The sequence below is a fragment of the Hoplias malabaricus genome, chromosome 11 (assembly GCF_029633855.1).
Source record: "Hoplias malabaricus isolate fHopMal1 chromosome 11, fHopMal1.hap1, whole genome shotgun sequence".
Lineage (NCBI taxonomy): Eukaryota > Metazoa > Chordata > Actinopteri > Characiformes > Erythrinidae > Hoplias > Hoplias malabaricus.
The window spans coordinates 39,685,757-39,704,192 of record NC_089810.1 but is presented as its reverse complement, the minus strand read 5'-3'; the positions used below and the strand labels follow the sequence as shown (position 1 = coordinate 39,704,192).

At 43.7% G+C, this 18,436-nt stretch overlaps 1 protein-coding gene across 1 annotated transcript in view; it reads left to right on the top strand.

Annotated features, from left to right (window-relative positions):
* Window positions 1-18,436, top strand: part of veph1 (ventricular zone expressed PH domain-containing 1) — a 97,459-nt gene that overhangs the window by 35,842 nt on the left and 43,181 nt on the right. Inside the window, exons 6-10 of the mRNA XM_066684908.1 lie at window positions 4,139-4,302; window positions 6,634-6,843; window positions 15,210-15,430; window positions 16,528-16,758; window positions 17,488-17,840. Coding sequence (XP_066541005.1) covers window positions 4,139-4,302; window positions 6,634-6,843; window positions 15,210-15,430; window positions 16,528-16,758; window positions 17,488-17,840 — 1,179 coding nt within the window. The remainder of the gene's footprint in view (window positions 1-4,138; window positions 4,303-6,633; window positions 6,844-15,209; window positions 15,431-16,527; window positions 16,759-17,487; window positions 17,841-18,436) is intronic.

The window sequence follows — 18,436 nt, the reverse complement described above, 5'->3', positions numbered from 1 at the left end:
TCAGGCAGTAAATAACATTAATTACATGACACAGTTTTGATGCAGGTTCTGAGTGATCCTCTTTGTCTTCACATAGAACACAGTTTTGTTCTGAATGTGTGAGTCACCCGGTGTGAAACAGGCAGAGGCGGTTCTGAATGTGGATGCTCCTGGCTCGGTGCAGATGCAATGACTGGCCTTGTTGTCCCCTGAAGAGGACACAGTGGAAGGTCAGGCATTGGTGAGGAATCACATCTGCCATGTTGGAACGGAACGTGCTGCTGAAGTGAAATACCACTGGCACCTACACCATCAGTGGAGGAGAGGCACAATACGGTTCTCTCTTCCTCTGTCCAGAACGCAGTGATTTCTATTGAAACTGTGACAAAAGTGGATTATTACAGATTTCAGTGATGAGTAACGTCATATACATGGTTCTGGCTACTAAACTAATATTGATAATGAGTGTTTACATCTCATTATACAGTGTTTTCCATAAAGAGACACAATTCTTCTTCTACTCTGCTACTAGCTCTGCTTTTTCCTGTGCAGTGTACTACTGTATTTTTATAGATGATGGGACTCTGTCAGAAAAGAGATACTGGAAATTACTAAAGCAGTCAAAGTGTGATAGGATATAGCCAAACATTTTGTGGTTTCTAAAATGAAGGTTACAAGTTTTCTGTCTCCCTTTGTTCCATCTGCTCTACCAGGGATTTTCTGGCATTCAGCTGTAACAGCCTGACCCTGATGTTTGAAGTTTAGTCCTGTGTTCACAATGTGTGTGTGTTTGTGTGTGTGTACACCTTAAAATAGATCACCATAAATTTGTTCACCGGAATACACTGACTACATTTTGGATAATGAAGAAATGTTTTGCTGTAGCTTTAATGTTCTGTATTAAAACACAGGCAGCTCCACCTTCAAACCCTCTGCATGACTTTATTTTTAATGATGGAGGGTTTTGAAAGAGATGTATGGTATCCTGGAGTGTTTGTGGGCAGCTTTGTGGAATCTCAGCTGCAATTAAACCTCTTCTGACCTCAGCTCCTCTTCTACCGCAGCATTACTGAATCCTACCTTTTACCTTCCGCTAATAAACACTCCCTGACGCTCTCGTAATTACTCCACACTCCCATGCAAATCCTCTGACTCTCCTTCATGCACAGAGGAGTGGGATGTACTGTACATGTACATGCTTTTACCTTCAACATCTGGAGGGTGTGTTTATGTTGGACTCAGTGGGGAGGTGAGATGGATGAGGTATCATCATCAGGGGAAGCAATGATGGTCTGAAAATGAAGGCCGAGTGAAGACTGGAGGGCTGTGCTTTGCTTGTACATGTACAAACATTTATATCCACCCCAATTCCAAGTGTGGGCTAGAAGGCTATAAATGCCCCCTACAATCAAAACATAGAAGTAACATTTGGTGTTCCTTGGAGTTGTGTCACGTTGGACACATATGATCCCACTAATCACCTACAAAGCTCTTCCTGAGATCAGCTGGGTGTATCACAGCAGGGCAAGCTCTAAATTGGTCAGGGCAGGGTACTCCAGGATCAGGAGGGGGAAGCGATGGCTTATGGAATACATTAACAGAGGATATTCAGTCCAGAAGCAGATGATCTGATTGGAAACAGCATGACAAGCAGAGCATCAAGTCCAAACAGGGCCCCAAAGACTTTTCTACACAGCATCTCTCTGTGGGACACAATGTACAGTCTGCACCATCACACGATGACTACATTCAGGTTTTTTGCTCTATGGCTCATCACCCAAGATTATGTTTTGACTCAGTTCTAAGATCATTGTTATACAACAGGAACTTCTGCAAGGAAGCTCATGGAAAAACTCTTCAGAAAGGAGATAATTTAGCAGCTGGAGGAACTCCACAAATGTTTTGTCATTGCTGATGCCAAGTTTGGTTTTGCAAGGATTGTTAAAAGTTGGTGCTAATAGTCGCCGTCAGAGAGAGACTCATGGTCCAACACGGTGACCGATGCACTGCTGCAGTGGAATCTTTTGTACAGTAATCTTTCAATTATGCTTTATATCTGTTTGCACGTGAAGTAGATGGGCAGCAGTGTTGGTGCTTGGCTTTGCACAGCTCTTGTTAAGCCATCTTTCTGAGGAGTGTGCACAGGGGAGGGTGTGGGGCATTATATGTGCTGAGGGACCGATTAGACTCCAGTTCTCAGATGGGTTGCCAGGTTTCAGACTGCGGGATGGTAGTGCTGGGGTTCCTGCTCTGCGCTTTTGTGTATCTCCGACTGTTGTTTTGTTTCAGTGCCATTTCTTCTATGCTCATGAGCAACAGGCTCTAGGTTGCGCAAGAGCTACTGATTGCACAGCCAAGGCTTTATGTTCTCACTGTAAAAAACTTCAGCGGTTCTGTCAAAAGTGTCTCAGAATATATTCCGAGCTTTTCCAGTAAGGGCGTTACAATAATGGGTGATGTAGTCCACAGTTGGAAGAAATATAGAGGCTCCTGCTTCTCGGTGAGGGTAAAAATAGTATGTGGCACACACTGTGACTCGCGGCAGAGATGAAAGAGCCGGGACCGTGGTAATCAAGCATCTCTGGGATCATCTAGTCCATTCGGGTAAGAGGGGATATGGAAAGAAAAGGCTGGAACGCTTGACAGATATGAGCCATAAGTGGAAACACTCTTGCCATGCTTGAGGGGTCACTGATATGTGTAGGAGCTCTCTCCAGGATTGGGGAGACCTCACCTTCTGGAGCCTTCCTGTTCCTACATGTGTTTGTTATTTCACCAGACTACAAATAGATCTCCTGTTTCTGTGCCCATAGTAACCTATAGGAAGCTTGGGATTGCTCCCAGATGAGAAGAAGCTGTTGATGGATACAGGGGTGTTGCCAGTTATAAGAGTACCGCGGTGTGAGTGGAAAGCGTAACTTTCTACTACATTTCTTTTTCTTGCTCTCTCTTTAGTTAGTTTTCTCTAATTCTTTAAATACTTTTGTCCTCTGTCATTCTCTCTCTCCCTCTCTTTCTCTCTCTCTCTCTCTCTCTCTCTCTTTTTGTGCCCTACCCTCTTTTTCTCTGTAACAGAAACATCTGCGTAGCATGTGACACCTTGGCTTGATCTTCCATCTGAGTAAACAGAGGAGGAAATGAAGAACAACAACAGGAACTGGGGCTGTTGTGTTGTTTATACATTCACACATAATGAATCAGACCCAACTCTCACTAGCTCTTTCCTGTGAGTGAAATGACACCCAGATGATCTGGATCCGCCCACTGAGTCGGTCACATTTCTGTGCGACTGTATTGTTAGTGACTTAAAACTCCTTGACCATCTCTTCACGAGTTGCTGGCCATTTTGAATTTGGGGGTTTTATGTTGGTTATGATTTCAAACACTGGAAACAATCGGGACCTTTGAGCTGGAAGTGATGTAATGGACAGGGTTCAACAATAAAGAATCCCTGAATGCTCCAGGCAATTAAAAGGTGTCATTGGAAAAGCAGCATGAGATTCATGCACGTTTATGTTGGGGGGGGGGGGGGGGGGGTTAATGAAGTGTTAACAAAACAACGTAACTGGGGCTAAACTCTCCTCACTTGAATATTTAACTCTACATCATTCACAAAAGAGTCTTATCTGTTTGAGTCCAATCAGAACAAGGCAGATGTATGTCTGCAGATGTATGTCTGTAGTAAATATGAAGCAAGGGGTCCACAGTTTCACTCCCTCCTGGAAAACTCTTCAGAGTCAACTTTGACCCCTTTGTACCTGAGATGTTCTGGAAAGGTTGTGGGGAATATCTCAACAGAGAGATGACAGATATCTCACTCTCAGTACAGCAGAGAAAAGGTTTATAAGCTAAGCAAATAAAATAATTTGTAATGAAACATTTATGAAACCTCAGTAATAAAATGTTGATAAGTGAAAATAAGTGGAAATATGTTGTGAAAATGTACACTTATTTTATGACAAAAAATGTAACTTGAATAACCTTAAGGACAGTGAACTTCCTGGTGACCTTTTACGAAAGTTGGAGAAATCACGACTGAACCCTGGTGAATGAATCTGAACATGAGCGGTGGAGATAGTATCTCACCTTGTAAACAGTGTTTACTTTCAGGCTTTGAGTGATCTGTTTATTGTTAATTATTTGTTGTTTCGGTTGCCAGGTAACACCATGCTGCTCCGCATCCTTCCCTCACTTTACCCCCTCCAACCTGAGACCATCCACCTGTACATTCGGGACCTGATGGTCTTGATTCCTGAGCTTGACCCGGGGAACAGACAGCACTTACTCCGACTGCTGCAGATGATCTCCGAACAGCACCCACTGGTGTGTGTGTGTGTATGTGTGTGTGTGTGTGTATGTGTGTGTGTGTGTGAGTGAATGTGTGTGTCTTTTTTACACACATTGATTTCTCTGGGTGGGTACAACAGATCTCCAACTCCCAACAATCTTTACTTGAACATCCCCCAAATATCTGTAATCTAACATAAACTCTCTGGGAGATCAGTGTGCTCATCCAAGCGTGTTGAGCTAAGGGGTGAAGGAAAAATGCAGTGGTGCTCCTTGATGATGAGTGGAAACTATGCATAAAAATATAAAAGCAGATCCTACAATTTTATGTGATTTCAAGGTACTTTTGACCATTTCTGTTGATTACTTTCTCGAGAAATGCATGGTGTTAAAATAAAGAAGGCCAACGTGGAGATGCCAGCTCGGAGGGAGCAGATGTTTACCGGTTTGAGCGCAGAACTGAGGGTATTTCCAGGCGTGCATGCCTGTGTGGGTGTGGATGAGTAAAAAGCAGGTGTGTGTTAAAAGGTCAGGTATTTTGGGTGGGAACAACATAAGGAAAAGTGTGAAGGTCATTGAGGGTGAGAGAACGACTCACAGAAGGACAGTTAATGAGTTTGGACGTCAGGAAAGCAGGGTCAGGAGAACGGACGTGTAGCTTAGCGAGAGATTGATAGACACATCTGGAGTTATCGTTGTTTTTGGCAGTAAAATGAACAGCGATGATAACAATGTGAAAATGAGGGGAAAAAAGACCTTAATCATCAGAAACTGCAACTGCACGGAGACTAAGAGCTGATGGAGTTATGACATGGGAAACCTGCTGAAAACAGAAACAGGCCGTTCTTCTAGAACAAGACAGAAGTTTGTGGACACTGCTCATCCATCTCCTCTGAGGATGTGGTGGGTTTGGTGTAAAACACCAATCAGGAAACAGGGGGCATTTTAGAGAAAGTTTGGGAATTACTGCTAGAAGGTTTTATTATTTTAGAGATAACAGAGGGTTTCTGTGATATAGGAAAAGGACGCACCCCGGTAATCAACGCAGTGTCTGGCCTCGATGATTAACACGCTGGTGTGGACACAAACAGAGAGACAGAGTCTTTCACTCTGTCCTCATTATAGAAAACTCACGGTCACGCTCCACATGTGAGCAAGAACCCAGTCCCCCTACACACACACACACACACACACACACACACACGAGAGCAAAGTTCCTCATCTCCCTTATTTCTCTACCTTCATTCTTTTCTCTATCAATCTGACCAGTTTTCTTTTTTCCCTCTGTCCTTATCCTAGCTCTTATCCCTTATCCTCTCTCTCTCTCTCTCTCTCTCTCTCTCTGTTACTTTCTCTCCTTTATTCTGTCATTTCTTTTCTGTGGGTCTGTGACATGTAGGATGTGTTTAACCTTCAGCAGTCTGTCCATCCCCTTTTGTTTCTCTTTCTTTACCCTTGTGGCCTCCTCTGACCCCTGGACATGAGGGTGTGGGGCAGTTTGGGGGCTTCTGCTGAAGGAGGTTTTATGTTTGGGGTCCAGGGAATTTCTTTTTTCAGCAACAGATATGAGTCTGAGTCACAGCTCGACGTCTGGTTACTCTCTCAGTTCTCAGCTATAAACACGGAGTGGGCTTTGCCTGACCTTTATTTTAAATGATCTATCCCTTTGTCTATGTAGGTCCTCCTGTGCTGCTTCTCTTTCTTTCTCTCTGTGTCTTTGTTTTCCTTCTCTCCCTTTCTCTCTTCTCTTGCCATTCGGTCTCATTCTCTCTCTCTCTTTACCTCCTGCACTCCTTTTTTTCTCTTTCCCTCCTTCTCCCCCTGTGTTTCTTTCTCTCTCTGTTTCTCTGAAAGCCCAGCAGAGAATCAGGAACTCATAATGGAGTGGGCAGTGTTGAATGTGGCCAATCACAGCGCAGCTTTTACTGGACAGAGCCAGATCTGAACCTCAGGAGACCAGAGTGAGAAAGAGAAGCTGGAGGGTTGTGTTCGTTATTTACCAGCCAGACCACCACACGGAGCTCACACACACACCATTATGAACCCCCCGTGGGCTCTGTTCTGCACGTCAGCGCTCCCCGTGTGTGTTTACTCTCAGTTTTCACCTCTTTATATTTTTTTACTTTGGTTATGTGTAGTTCTTCCATCCTCCTCAAGTAAGTGTGTGCGTGCGTGTGTGTGTGTGTGTGCGTGCGTGTTTGTGTGTGTGTGTGTGTGTGTGTGTGTGTGCGCGTGCGTGCGTGCGTGCGCGTACGTGCGTGTTTGTGTGTGCGTGCGTGCATGTATGTTTGTGCATATGTGTTTGTGTTTTCCTCCCTCTTTCTGCTGTAGATATTTGATATTTTCTGTCTCCTATTGCTGCCCTAGGTTTTGACCCCTCTGGTGCCCTCTCTGGTCAGACACCTCAGTGACGCCACATTAGATGATGCCCTCCTGACTGTGCTGGTGGGCGTGGCCCAGACTACCCCCGCCTCTCTTAGCCCCTTTCTGCCTGCGCTGAGAACTGTGGGACAGCAGGCGCCAGGCCTCTTGGGACATGTGGCCAAGATCCACGGGGCAGTGGGTCTGAGCAGTGAGGTACACTCCCAGCGGTCTCTCTCTCTCTCTCTCACATCCACACACACGCACACACACACACAAACCTTCATTCTGAGTTGGGAAAAATGATGTTCAAGGCCATTTCTGTGTCCCTGTGACAGGACGGTTCCACACTGGAGAAGACAATGCTTTGTTTATTTTTTTTCTCCTTCTCCTGTTTCTTTGAAGGAAAATATAAATAATGAGTGAGTGTGGGTGTTTTGTAGTTTCTTTTTTATGTCTCTGCGTAATGTTTGTGTGTTGGCGCTGTGCCTTGTTTAGTTTCATTGTGTTGGTGAGAGCAGGAGAGCATGTAGTGATCATCTCTCTCTGTTTCCCATTTATGGCCATTCTACAGAATACGCTCATGTCTTTTCGGATCTGATGTGCTGATAATTATCTCTTAGATTTGAATTCTGTACTTTGTCAATAGCTTTAATTACATGGTACTTTACAGATAGATAATATTCAAGCTTCTGTCTCAGTGTGTCAGGAACACGGGGGCTGGGTTGATTGACGGGAGGCTAATAACACAGACATTTATTTAAACAAAAGATAACAAAACAAAGACAGACAGACTTGGATCACACAACAGCATACTTAGACAAAGAAAGACCTAGACGGGGAGACTTGGACAGAACGACTTAAAGAGATACCTAGACTAAAGAGAGAGATACAGACTAAACCTAAACAGAGGGAACTGGACAGAGCGAGAAAGCTAAAGAGAAAAACCCTGACAAAGAGAGCCTATACAGAGACCTGAACAGAGAGAGCCTAATCAGACTGAACGGAATTGACAGACAATGGGAGACACAAGGAAGGACAGAGACAGAGAACAAACCGAAGCGAGGAACAGACAGACTGGACTGAGCAACATGATACGGGAAATGAAACAAATGACCGATAAGAGGAAGTGAGACAAGGGAACTTAAATGCACACCACAGACAAGGAACACCTGGGACAGCTAACGAGGGGGCAGGAATACAAATGACACTGACGAGGAAACAGATGAGGAGGAGGAACAAAGGCGGGACATGGGCGGAGACATGGACATTAACAAACAGAGCCATGTGCTGGGAAAACAGACATGACAGGACAAGGGCGTGACACAGCGATATCTCACCAAAGCTAGGGTTAGTGACCCCTTGTGGAGGATCTCCAGCATGCTAAAGATGAGTGAGTAAGAGCTATTCACAGAAATTAAGCACATTTTTGCTTAAAGGACTGAAAAGCAGAATTGCTTAAAAATGTTTTTTGATGCTTTTTAATATTAACTCTTTAACACTCTCCAAGATCCAGTTGTGAGTTTTACTTCCTCTTTGTTTGTGATGTGTCTTTCCAGATGTGGTTTTTCTCTGTTTTGTTGACTTCATTTAAACTCTGCTCTTCTCTTTTCATGTCTCACTGTTTCTCTCTCTCAGCAGTTGTTCAGTGTAAAGCTGTTGACCTCAGCTGTGGAGCTGCTTGGGCCAGACTTAGTTAACGGAACTCACAAATGCGTGAAACAGAATCCATTGAATGAACTGTCAGGGCAAAGGAGGTTTGTCATTCGGACAAAATACTCTCTCTATGTAATCAACACCCGCTCCGTTGTCTGTTGTGGGATGACTTCTTTGTTCCAAATGTGTTTGCTTGAAGTTCACTTGCACTTCTCACCATCCACTGATTTAAGCTGTCGGCTCTGGGGCAGTCAGCCCTTTGCACTGAGAACTCAAGCAGCTTCTTTATTTGAAAATCGTAAACATTGTTTTGTACATTTGTTTCTCAGTACCAGCTCCACAACAATTTTAAAGTTTTACCAGGTCCCTGAGGTGATTAATATAATTTAAGATAGACTTCATAAGAAATAAATTAAAATACAGTGGTGAGCGATCTTTTTCCAATTTTACTTCCAAAGGATGATCTGCTCCATAGGATGAAGACAGGGTGAGGTTTGGTTTTGATCGTGGTTCATTGCAGTTTGGTTCCGTGTGTACAAAATTCAAATTCAAACAAGGTGTAAAACTGATTTTTTAGAATGAAAATAGAGGGTTGTTTGGGAACAGAAGTTAGTGCTTTGATCATGGAATTCAAGACACAATAACACAATAATGTGAATGATACAGGAATAGAAAAGTCTTCCATGAAAAAGAAAGAATAAAAGGAAAAAAGCCAGTTCTCTTTTAGAGCTATCACTCGGAACTGATCCTACAAACTCCTGATCATTCAGACAACACTAAGACAGATGTATAACCCTAAGGTTTTATAGTTGAGATGTTTTAATCAGTATTTTGATGAAAATTATTAAATTAAAGCAACACTTAAAATATTTTCAACACAAATACACAAAGAAAGATTGGGTTTGAATATTGGACAGTCACTGATTGTTAAATTGTGAACTACTGACAGGCCAAACTGCTCCATGTTCCCCTGGGTCTCGTCGAGTGATGAGTGTTCCTAACCCATCTCCCCTCACCGAGTCCTTTACACAGAGCTAAGAGCCATGTCTTCTTCGAAATGACACAGCAGCAGCATTCCTGCGTCATCTTCAGAGTGGAGTGCACACATCCCTTGCACAATTGGAAGTTTACGTCTGTTAGTCATCACGACGGTTCGCTGTAAACTGCAGTGTGAACAGCTGATGATAAATCAGTCAATAGCTCCGGGAACTTTGGAGAGACATGCAGAGACTGGAGAATCCCAACATTGCAAAATCTTTCTCTCTAAGGAAACACTTTTTAACATGTAAAGAAAGTTTATTCCCAGTCATTTGTCACGCCCCTACTATTGGGCTTCAGGGTCTAGGGTGGTCGTAGTAAGGGAAACAAAAAAATGTGCAAGTGGAAAAGAGAAGCCAGACAAAAGTTAGAGACCAAGTTGTTCAGGGACTACAAACATTACTTTAATACAAAGATCATACCACAATAACACACGACAGGTAGACAGACCTTAGGAGGGAGGAACATGGACAGTACCAAAGAAAAGAAAATAGCAAAACATGATTAACACCTAAGCTATGTCAATATGCTCTATAACTATATTCTATAAAGAAAACAAGGGGTGGTACCTGCCCTCTACTCTGGTGTATCTGTACAATACGGAAACTACATGTCCACCATGTAAGTGCGCGCTCATCTACCTTGTTCTCACCCTCCTGGGGAGACAGAAACAAACGGACAACCTGACAGGACTAGGACACGGGTTCAAACACAACAACATCAATAACCCCAAGGCAAAACAAAACTAACGTAAAGTAGGCATCACTGTTCCTTCCCACTCTCGGTCTCTTTGACTCACTCTAAATCAGGTACAAACCTTTGTACTGTGACTTTAACTCTGTTTGGTGGTGCCATGAACTTCAAAGACTGGTGATTTCTACAGGACTAATTTAAGCAGATCCTGTCATGGTCCTTTCTGGTGTCTGCTCTTGGAGAGGTGTTAGCCAAGCTGATAAAACAAACAGAAATCAAATGGCATGTTTCAGATCTCAGCTTAAGTGTTATGATTGGCCCTGAGGCAGAGTGATGGACCAGCCCCAAAAAACACACATTGGTTAATTCAGCACCTCGTAACGAAGGGCATATAAACGTCTCAGGTTTTCTCTGCAAAGCTTTGGCCAGAAAATTGTACTTTTCAGGGATTTTTGTGGCTTCTACACTGTATTTATTTACATTTCTCCATAAGCTTCACTTAGGAGGCATTACTCAGGCTACATTCAAGGGGGTCGAATGTAAGGTACACTGGCTATTTTCTAAATATCTTTCGTCTGTGAAAGTATTCGTCCCCAAGCCCAGTGCAAAGAGTGTAAACCCTCCTAGGACTGGACTGGTTAAAGTGGGTCAGCATTCTCTGGAATGATCTGTTGGGGCAGAGTTGGGGAGAGGCGGAGTAACGTTTATGAATCAGCACGAATGAAAAGTCATCATTAAATGCAATTTCTCACAGCAGCCATTTGTTGGATCTATTCCCTTTTAGAATTTTACTTGTGTGGTGTGTTGGCTAAGTTCTGTGGAAATCATCTTCTAATCTTCTAATCTTCTAATTCTGCAGGTGGGGATTTAACGGGTCGAGGCGGTGACACTTCCTGCAGGGATCAAAGAAAACATCAGCTCATTTCTATCATTAGTTTTTGTTGAATCTCTGTGAAAACTGAACCATTCTGAGTAACACCACTGTGTTCAGGAAACTCATGCCTGGTGCTGTGTGTGTGACTGTGGACTCCAGGGCTTTAGTCTCCACCCTTCAGCCCTGACTCGGCCCTGCTCTTTTTACCTGCTCCTCAATCTGAAGAAACATATCAGAGGAAAGAGATTTTATTATGTGACATAAATGATAATGTTTAGACTAAAGATGAAATCTTTTAAAAGGGAATTTCAGTGAATCAGATCTAACAGATGTAATCTTTAATGTAGGAGGTAAGGGTGAGTACATAAAAAAATGTAAATATTATACATTTCTTGTATGTTAAACTATGTAACAAAATCCAGAACCTACTGACGCTGCATATGATAAGAACATAGGGGTGGGTGACACAGAGGAACCTGAATGAAGCGCAGAGAAATATACAATAACAGCAGATCCTTCGCAAATGGAGCACTGCATTCTCCTGGGTTCTGTGGTGTTCCCTCAGTTCCAATTCCTTTGATTTTGCAGAGTGCTGTCAATACTATAGGTAATGACTGAGCCTGGTTTGTTTCTGTGTGTAGTACGGTCTGAGTGTGCACCACATACATTTATACCACTCTCAGAGGGTTAACTGGCATTGGTACAGGCTACACCCCTCAGGAGCTCAGTGGGGAGCATCTATGCAGTCTCCCTCTGGTGAAATCATGGACATTAGAGTGCTTTAACAAGCAGAAAGTGCATCAAATAGATGTCTTGGATGAGCAGCACACATTTTTCGGCCAGTTGCGTGTCAGTCTGGCACCAGTCAATGGAACCCATTGTCCGAGGGAGTTTGGCTCTGCGCTGAGCGAATAGAAAAAAGAGAGTTTGCCTCTAAACAAAGCCATCCTGAGAATAAGAAAATTGTTCTGTTGTCATGATTCAAAATAACTTTGGACGTCATAACACAGCAATCACCACCAAGCAATAATTCAGTCAGAGTAACGGGAGATTACGGAGCGTCGAGCCGTCTTCTGGGAGAGTTTAAACCATTGTGTTTTGTTTTGTTTTTGTCTGTGAAGAAGTTTTTAACGGATCACAGCTTACGCACTCCACGGCTCAGTTCGCATTTCATACTGGTCCCACTCATGCTCCTTTTACAGACATCCGAACATAAACATGGGCATGAGGTCATATGTTTTCCCCCCAGCCCTAAATCATCAAAAAACAGGTTTAACACTTAAACGACCGGATTTCCAGAACTTCCGCACTGTAAGGTTTCCTAGACACCTGTGTTCTCCCTATTTTATTAAATGTAAGGGAAGTAATAGACAGTTTGTCCCTGTTTTTTCTGCAGTAACAGCTTCTTCTAACAGCTGTGAGGATTTAAGTGTGTGTAGCCACAGTAGTAGTAGTAAGGTGGCGATGATCAGTTCTGTATCTCGAAGGCCACTCCAACTCAGCCCAAACGAGTCCTTCGCCTCCCAGTGCTCTTTCTTTTTTGATGTTGTTTTCACTTCTATTTTCCTCATATTCTTTTTCCTGCTGTTACTTTATATGAAGGTTCCAGAGCTGACACATCACATGTTTTATTGCATTGTACATAAAATCCATGCTTTCCTGGTAACGGTGTTTGTGGATACTGCAGCGATGGTGGTGAAAGATATGTTGGATGATCAGGATGATTCCTTTTGTGTGGTGAACTTTTATAGATCTCCTTATTCCTGTTGTGCTGTGTATCTCTAATCACGACCCAGAGAGGCTGCTAACTTCTCTCAAGCTCTCTCCATTCTGTCAGGAAGCTGGTGGGCTGCAGATTTGTTCAAAATGTAGTGAGGGAACTTGATCATGACCAAAGTTACATTGAGCATGTAGATTTGGGATGCCTTAGAGCAGCTGTACATGAGTTCTTAGCTGTAATTAGTGTCTGAACATGGAGCATTACCACCAAATGCCTTCAATGCTAAGCCAAACACAGAATCAGAAATCTCTGTAGGAAGCACTTCTTAGTCCCTGGTTTTCTCAGCGGGTGAAATGCAATCTCTACAAATGACCTGCTAAATCCGGATTATGGAAATTGGCGTAGGGCTGTAATGACTTTGTTAGATAGAGATAGTAAGGAGGTAAGGTGAGATTAAGGAGGCTGCTAGCTTCTCTAGAGCTCTCTCCATTCTGACAGGACCAGGGGGGCAAAGGAGCCAGGCTGAAGGCTAAAGGGAGTGGAGGAGGTTAACGGTGATAAAAGAGAGGCAGAGCGTGGAGTTTGGGGCAGGGTTAAAGGGTGTGAATGAACTGCATGGAAGAGTGTTTGAAGAGGGTGTTGTACCAGTTCACAGCATTAAGTGACTGCAGATTTTGTGTAGATCATGGTCAGAGCTTCTCAAAACAAGGTAAACCAGTGCTGGCCTAGGATTTTACAGTTGTTTACAGTTTGGCAATGAGAGGAAACGCCAAAACCCAGTTTCCCCACATTTCAAGTCGGAGCTTGTTTCCAAAAGAGTTGCCACAAAAAAATGCTGACATTGTTCAAATCCTTTATTCCTCTGTGCCAGGTTTTAATTAAATATAAGAAAACAGACATTTAAAAACAACAACTCAAGCCACAAGCTCAGTGTTTGCCCAAAACATGTTAATGTTGGCAGTAAGAATGAAGAACCGTTGTCGTAGCGTAAATGAAGCTTATCGACTCGTTGCCATTAACATTCATTTAGTTTTTGTGGTGCAGAGTTTTCTTTAAACTATTACTTCACTCGTGTAGGTCATCCAGGCGAGCCTGAACATGATTTCGCTCTTTCCAAACCACCATTAAAACCATGGGGACATGGAGGAAAGGCTGAGAGGAGTGAGAGCAGGAGGGCTGTGCACTCTGTCAAAAGCTTTTTACTGTAAAGGCTTAAGAGACAACTTACACTCACTTGTTACGGTCTGATTGCGTTGCTGATTATTCACTGTTGGCCAGGCCTTGGCGGAGACCTCCAGGGCTCTCAAGCACTGCTCAGCAGCAAACACTCTGCAGGCAGCAGAATCATGAACCGAAGCACAGCGAAGGAAAGGAAGATGGTGGGCTGCAGATTTGTTCAAAATTTAGTGAGTGAACTTGAACACAACCAAATATACATTGAGCATGTAGTTTTGGGATGCCTTAGAGCAGCTGTACATGAGTTCTTAGCCTTCATTAATGTCTGAACATGGAGCGTTACCACCAAATGCCTTCAATTCTAAGCCAAACACAGAATCAGAAATCTCTGTAGGAAGCACCTCTTAGTCCCTGATTTTCTCAGCGGGTGAAATGCAATCTCTACAAACGACCTGCTAAATCCGGATTATGGAAATTGGCGTAGGGCTGTAATGACTTTGTTAGATAGAGATAGTGAGGAGGTAAGGGGAGATTAAGGAGGCGTGCAGGATTGGGGTTTATTGAATCAGCTCTGCTCTGGTTCTTCTTGGCCCTGCTTCGTACAGGCGCAGTTTTCTGGAGCCTAGTGAGTGTCTGATTTAAACACTACCAGATGTTTACATTCACAGAGGCACCAACACACTCACTCAGTCCCTTTCTCACTGTGTACACTCACTGTTTACATCACGTAGTTCCTCGCTCCATAACTTTGTCCTTCTCTTGGAGACACAGGACTGATTCTCTGGATCTTTTTTGTCCTGTTTTGATATTTTTATTAAAGAGGAGGTGATGAAATTTCCAGCTCCTTCTCTGCTTTTCACAGAAGGGAATTAATTTGGATTAAGTTAAAGTGCTTTGAGATTTCCAGTCACGGCCAAACCACAGAATCGGTTCAGAATCTCAGAGTTTGAGAGTGGATCCATGTCCGCAGTCGGGTCACAGCTGAATAATCTGATTGTGTTTCCATTATTCTCATTATTTTCATTTTTCATAGGAATCGAGTTCAGATGTCAGTGGTGTTTCAGTTGTTCTTGGACCAGGCAGCTCCTCACATTCTGGACATGTTCTGAACAGCAGCACTTTTTTCTTTTGTGTCTCTTTCCTTTATCTGCCAGCTTCTCAAAAGCTCCACATCCTTTCAGACCCTTGGGAGGATGGACAGAAACACAGGCAGATGTTTTTCAGAACTGAGGAGAGTGTGGAGATGTTAGAGGAACATTTCTGGACAAATTCACTGCTATTGTTTATTGAATGAACAATGATTATTTTTTTTATGTCCCAGAATTTCTTACAGCATCAGAAACACATAGTCCTTCTGATTTGCTGGTGTGTGTGTGTGTGTGTGTGTGTGTGTGTGTGTGTGTGTGTGTGTGTGTGTGTCTCAAGGATCAGGCTCGGGAGGCTCTGGTGTACCTGGTGTCACAGTTAGAGTGTGTGGAGCATAATGTCCACCATACACTGCTGCTGGAGATCCACAGCCTCACGGACCACTACAGTCACCTCCTTGGGGGCGGAGCCAAGGACATCTACCGCATCAGTAACAGCTTCAGCGCCATCGCCAGGCAACTGGGGCAATGGCTAGAGACAGACAGGGTCACAGTCAGCAGGTATGCCACACACACACACACACACACACACACACACACACACACACACATTATATATATATTTATCTCTCTCTGTGCCTGTGTGTGTGTGTGAGGGAGAGAGAGAGTGTGCTCTGAAAATACAGGTTAAACATTAGTTTTCCAGAGTAATATTAATCATAATAGTGAGTTATTAGTTTCATAAAGATGTTTTATTATGTAGTAGTTGAGTAGTTTCTGATCCTGTTTTATTCTCCTCATTTCAAAAAGCCAAATGCTGTAAGAGCTTTTCAGTAAAAAACAGGAATTCTACGCTCTCGTCTCTGGCAATGAAACCCTAATAAAAAGTGATGGATTCATAAAATTCCACACCTGTGAATCAAGCCCCTCCACGTAGCCGGAGCTGAGAGCTTCTTGGAGGAAATAAAAGTAGTTTATTTTGAAAGGTGCTCATGCGGCTTCACTGAGTGTGGTATGCAAATTCAGAGCTGAGGTTTTCCAAACAAGAGCATTGTGTTCGATACTTTGCCAGGGGCTGAGTTTCAGGGACAAAGACGTGAAGGTAATGAAACCTCAACCCAGTGCAGTTTAAACTCTTTCTCAATTTCATAAAAGGACTGAATTTCACACCAGGCCCTATTTATAGTGTTCTCTTTCATTCTGAACATTCACTCTCTCTCTCCCTCTCTGTCTCTCTCTCTGTCTCTCTCTCTCTCTCTCTCTCTCTCTCTCTCTCTCTCTTTCTCTCTCTCTGTCTCTTGTGCTTATGTATATTTTTATTTGTTGTGTGTGTCTGTGTGTTTGTGTATTGTTGTTTGTTGTGTTTGTGTGTATTTTTATTTGTTTTGTGTGTGTGTGTGTGTCTGTGTGTTTGTGTATTGTTGTTTGTTTTGTTTGTGTGTATTTTCTATTTGTTTTGTGTGTGTTGTTTATTGTTTTGTGTGTGTGTGTGTGTTTGTGTGTTGTTTTTATTGTGTGTGTGTGTTTCGTATTTGTTTTGTGTGTGTGTTTTTTATTGTTTTGTGTGTGTATTGTTTTTGTTGTGTTTGTGTGTATTTTTTATTTGTTTTGTGTGTGTTGTTTATTGTTTTGTGTGTGTGTGTGTGTGTGTGTGTAAGTGTAAGAGAAAAAAAGGAGCGTGCGGACAGTTCGCAAGGGGAGTGTGAGTGCAGTTCTGCTGAGGAAGATGAAGAGCAGCATCTGCAAGTGAAGATCCAGGCCTTTGAGAAGAAGATGGGGGAAGAGGGGTTAGAGGAGACGACTGTGGGGAGCTCCCCAGGACCCCAGAGACACCACCACAGCCTTGGACAAGCAGCATGTGATGAGCAGCGAGAGATGGGTTTCAACAGGTAGATGTCTCCTGGTTTTAGGGTGTAAGAAAGTGTCAGTGTTTGGAGGTGGGGTTCCCAAACGGGGCCCATGTTTGACCCACCACAAAGAGAGAAGACACATAGCTGAATGTCATCAGATCCTCACAGCAATGTTCCAGTATCTAGTATAAAGCTTTCCAAGGAGAGTCAAGCCTGTTTATGCAGCAATAGCAGGGGACACAAGGTATTAATCCCCTCCATTTCAGAAGACATGCAGCCGGAACCGGTGTCCACACACTTTTGCTAGTGTAGTTATTTATTTATTAAAACCGAGTTAATTCTTGGTGGCACAGTGGAGCAGCAGGTAGTGTCTCTGTCACAGCACCAGGGTCCTGGAGGCTATGGGTTTGAGACCCGCTCCGGGTGACTGTCTGTGAGGAGTGTGGTGTGTTCTCCCTGTGTTCGCGTGGGTTTCCTCTGGGTGACTGTCTGTGTGGAGTGTGGTGTGTTCTCCCTGTGTCTGCGGTGACTCAAAAGTGTCCATAGGTGTGAGTGTGTGAGTGAATGTGTGAGTGTGTGAATGCCCTGTGAAGGACTAGCACCCCCCCCAGGGTGTGTTCCTGCCTTGCGTCCAGTGATTTTGACCCACCGCCACCCTGAACTGGATAAGGGTTACAGACAATGAATGAATGAATTATTTCTCTAGGTCATCTCTCTCTCTCTCTCTCTCTCTCTCTCTCTCTCTCTCTCTCTCTGTCTCTCTCTCAGATCCAAAAGCTTGGCTATGCATGCCATCTACTCACATTCCAACAACCCTGACATTGTCCAAGAAGGAGAGGAGTCAGAGCTGAGTGCTGAGTTCTACCAGATAGAGACCACCCTGAGTCGTGAGATAGTGGCCACCCACTCATCCTTGCCAGTGCAGGAGAACCACAGAGACCCAGGCATAAGGCACGGTGCCAGAGACACAGGGAAACACAGTGGAGAGGACACAGAGGGGTCGGACCCTCGAGAAGGGGACAGATTGTGGACACACATGAGGGACAACATGGAGCAAATCAGAGCCTTCTTTTCTGAGATGATGAAACAGATCCCTGTTCCAGAGCAGTGCGTCATTGAAGGTAGTTCAGCACAGCACAGTTCCTCTTGGATTAGCACTGATTCATATGGTTTCAGAGAGAGTGTGTTCCTTTAAATGATAATGAGCCGCTCGCTGTTCACCCCGACCCCGAGCGCACAGCAGTGAGGAGCGAGGAGCAGAAGCTCTGGTTTTTAGCCGTTTTCGCTCTGTTCTCTTTCTTCTCCGTTTTTACTCAGTGCTCTTATTTCTCCGCGCTCGTTGTGTCTGTTTTGCTGAGTTTAACCTCGTCTTTGAGCTCTCACATAAACACGGGTCCAGCGCTGTGATTGGACAGACTCAGACGAGGGGGCGGGGCCATTCTAAAGTCTCTGCACTTGACGTCAGAAGCGGAGCAGAATCAGAACGACTCGTTTTATCCTGTGTTTTCTGACTCAGGCAGCGCACAGAAAACTGACTGGGGTCTTGTTTCACAGTGTGTGGGTTGGTGGGCTTCAGATCCATTTATGAAAATTCTCAAAAAAAAGTATTTCCTTTCATTATGTGTTTGTTTTGTTTCTTTTTTAATCTGTAAGTAGATGTAGGCTGGCAGTTTAAATGCAGGTGTGTAAGAAATGCAGCAAGAGTGTTTCGATGTGG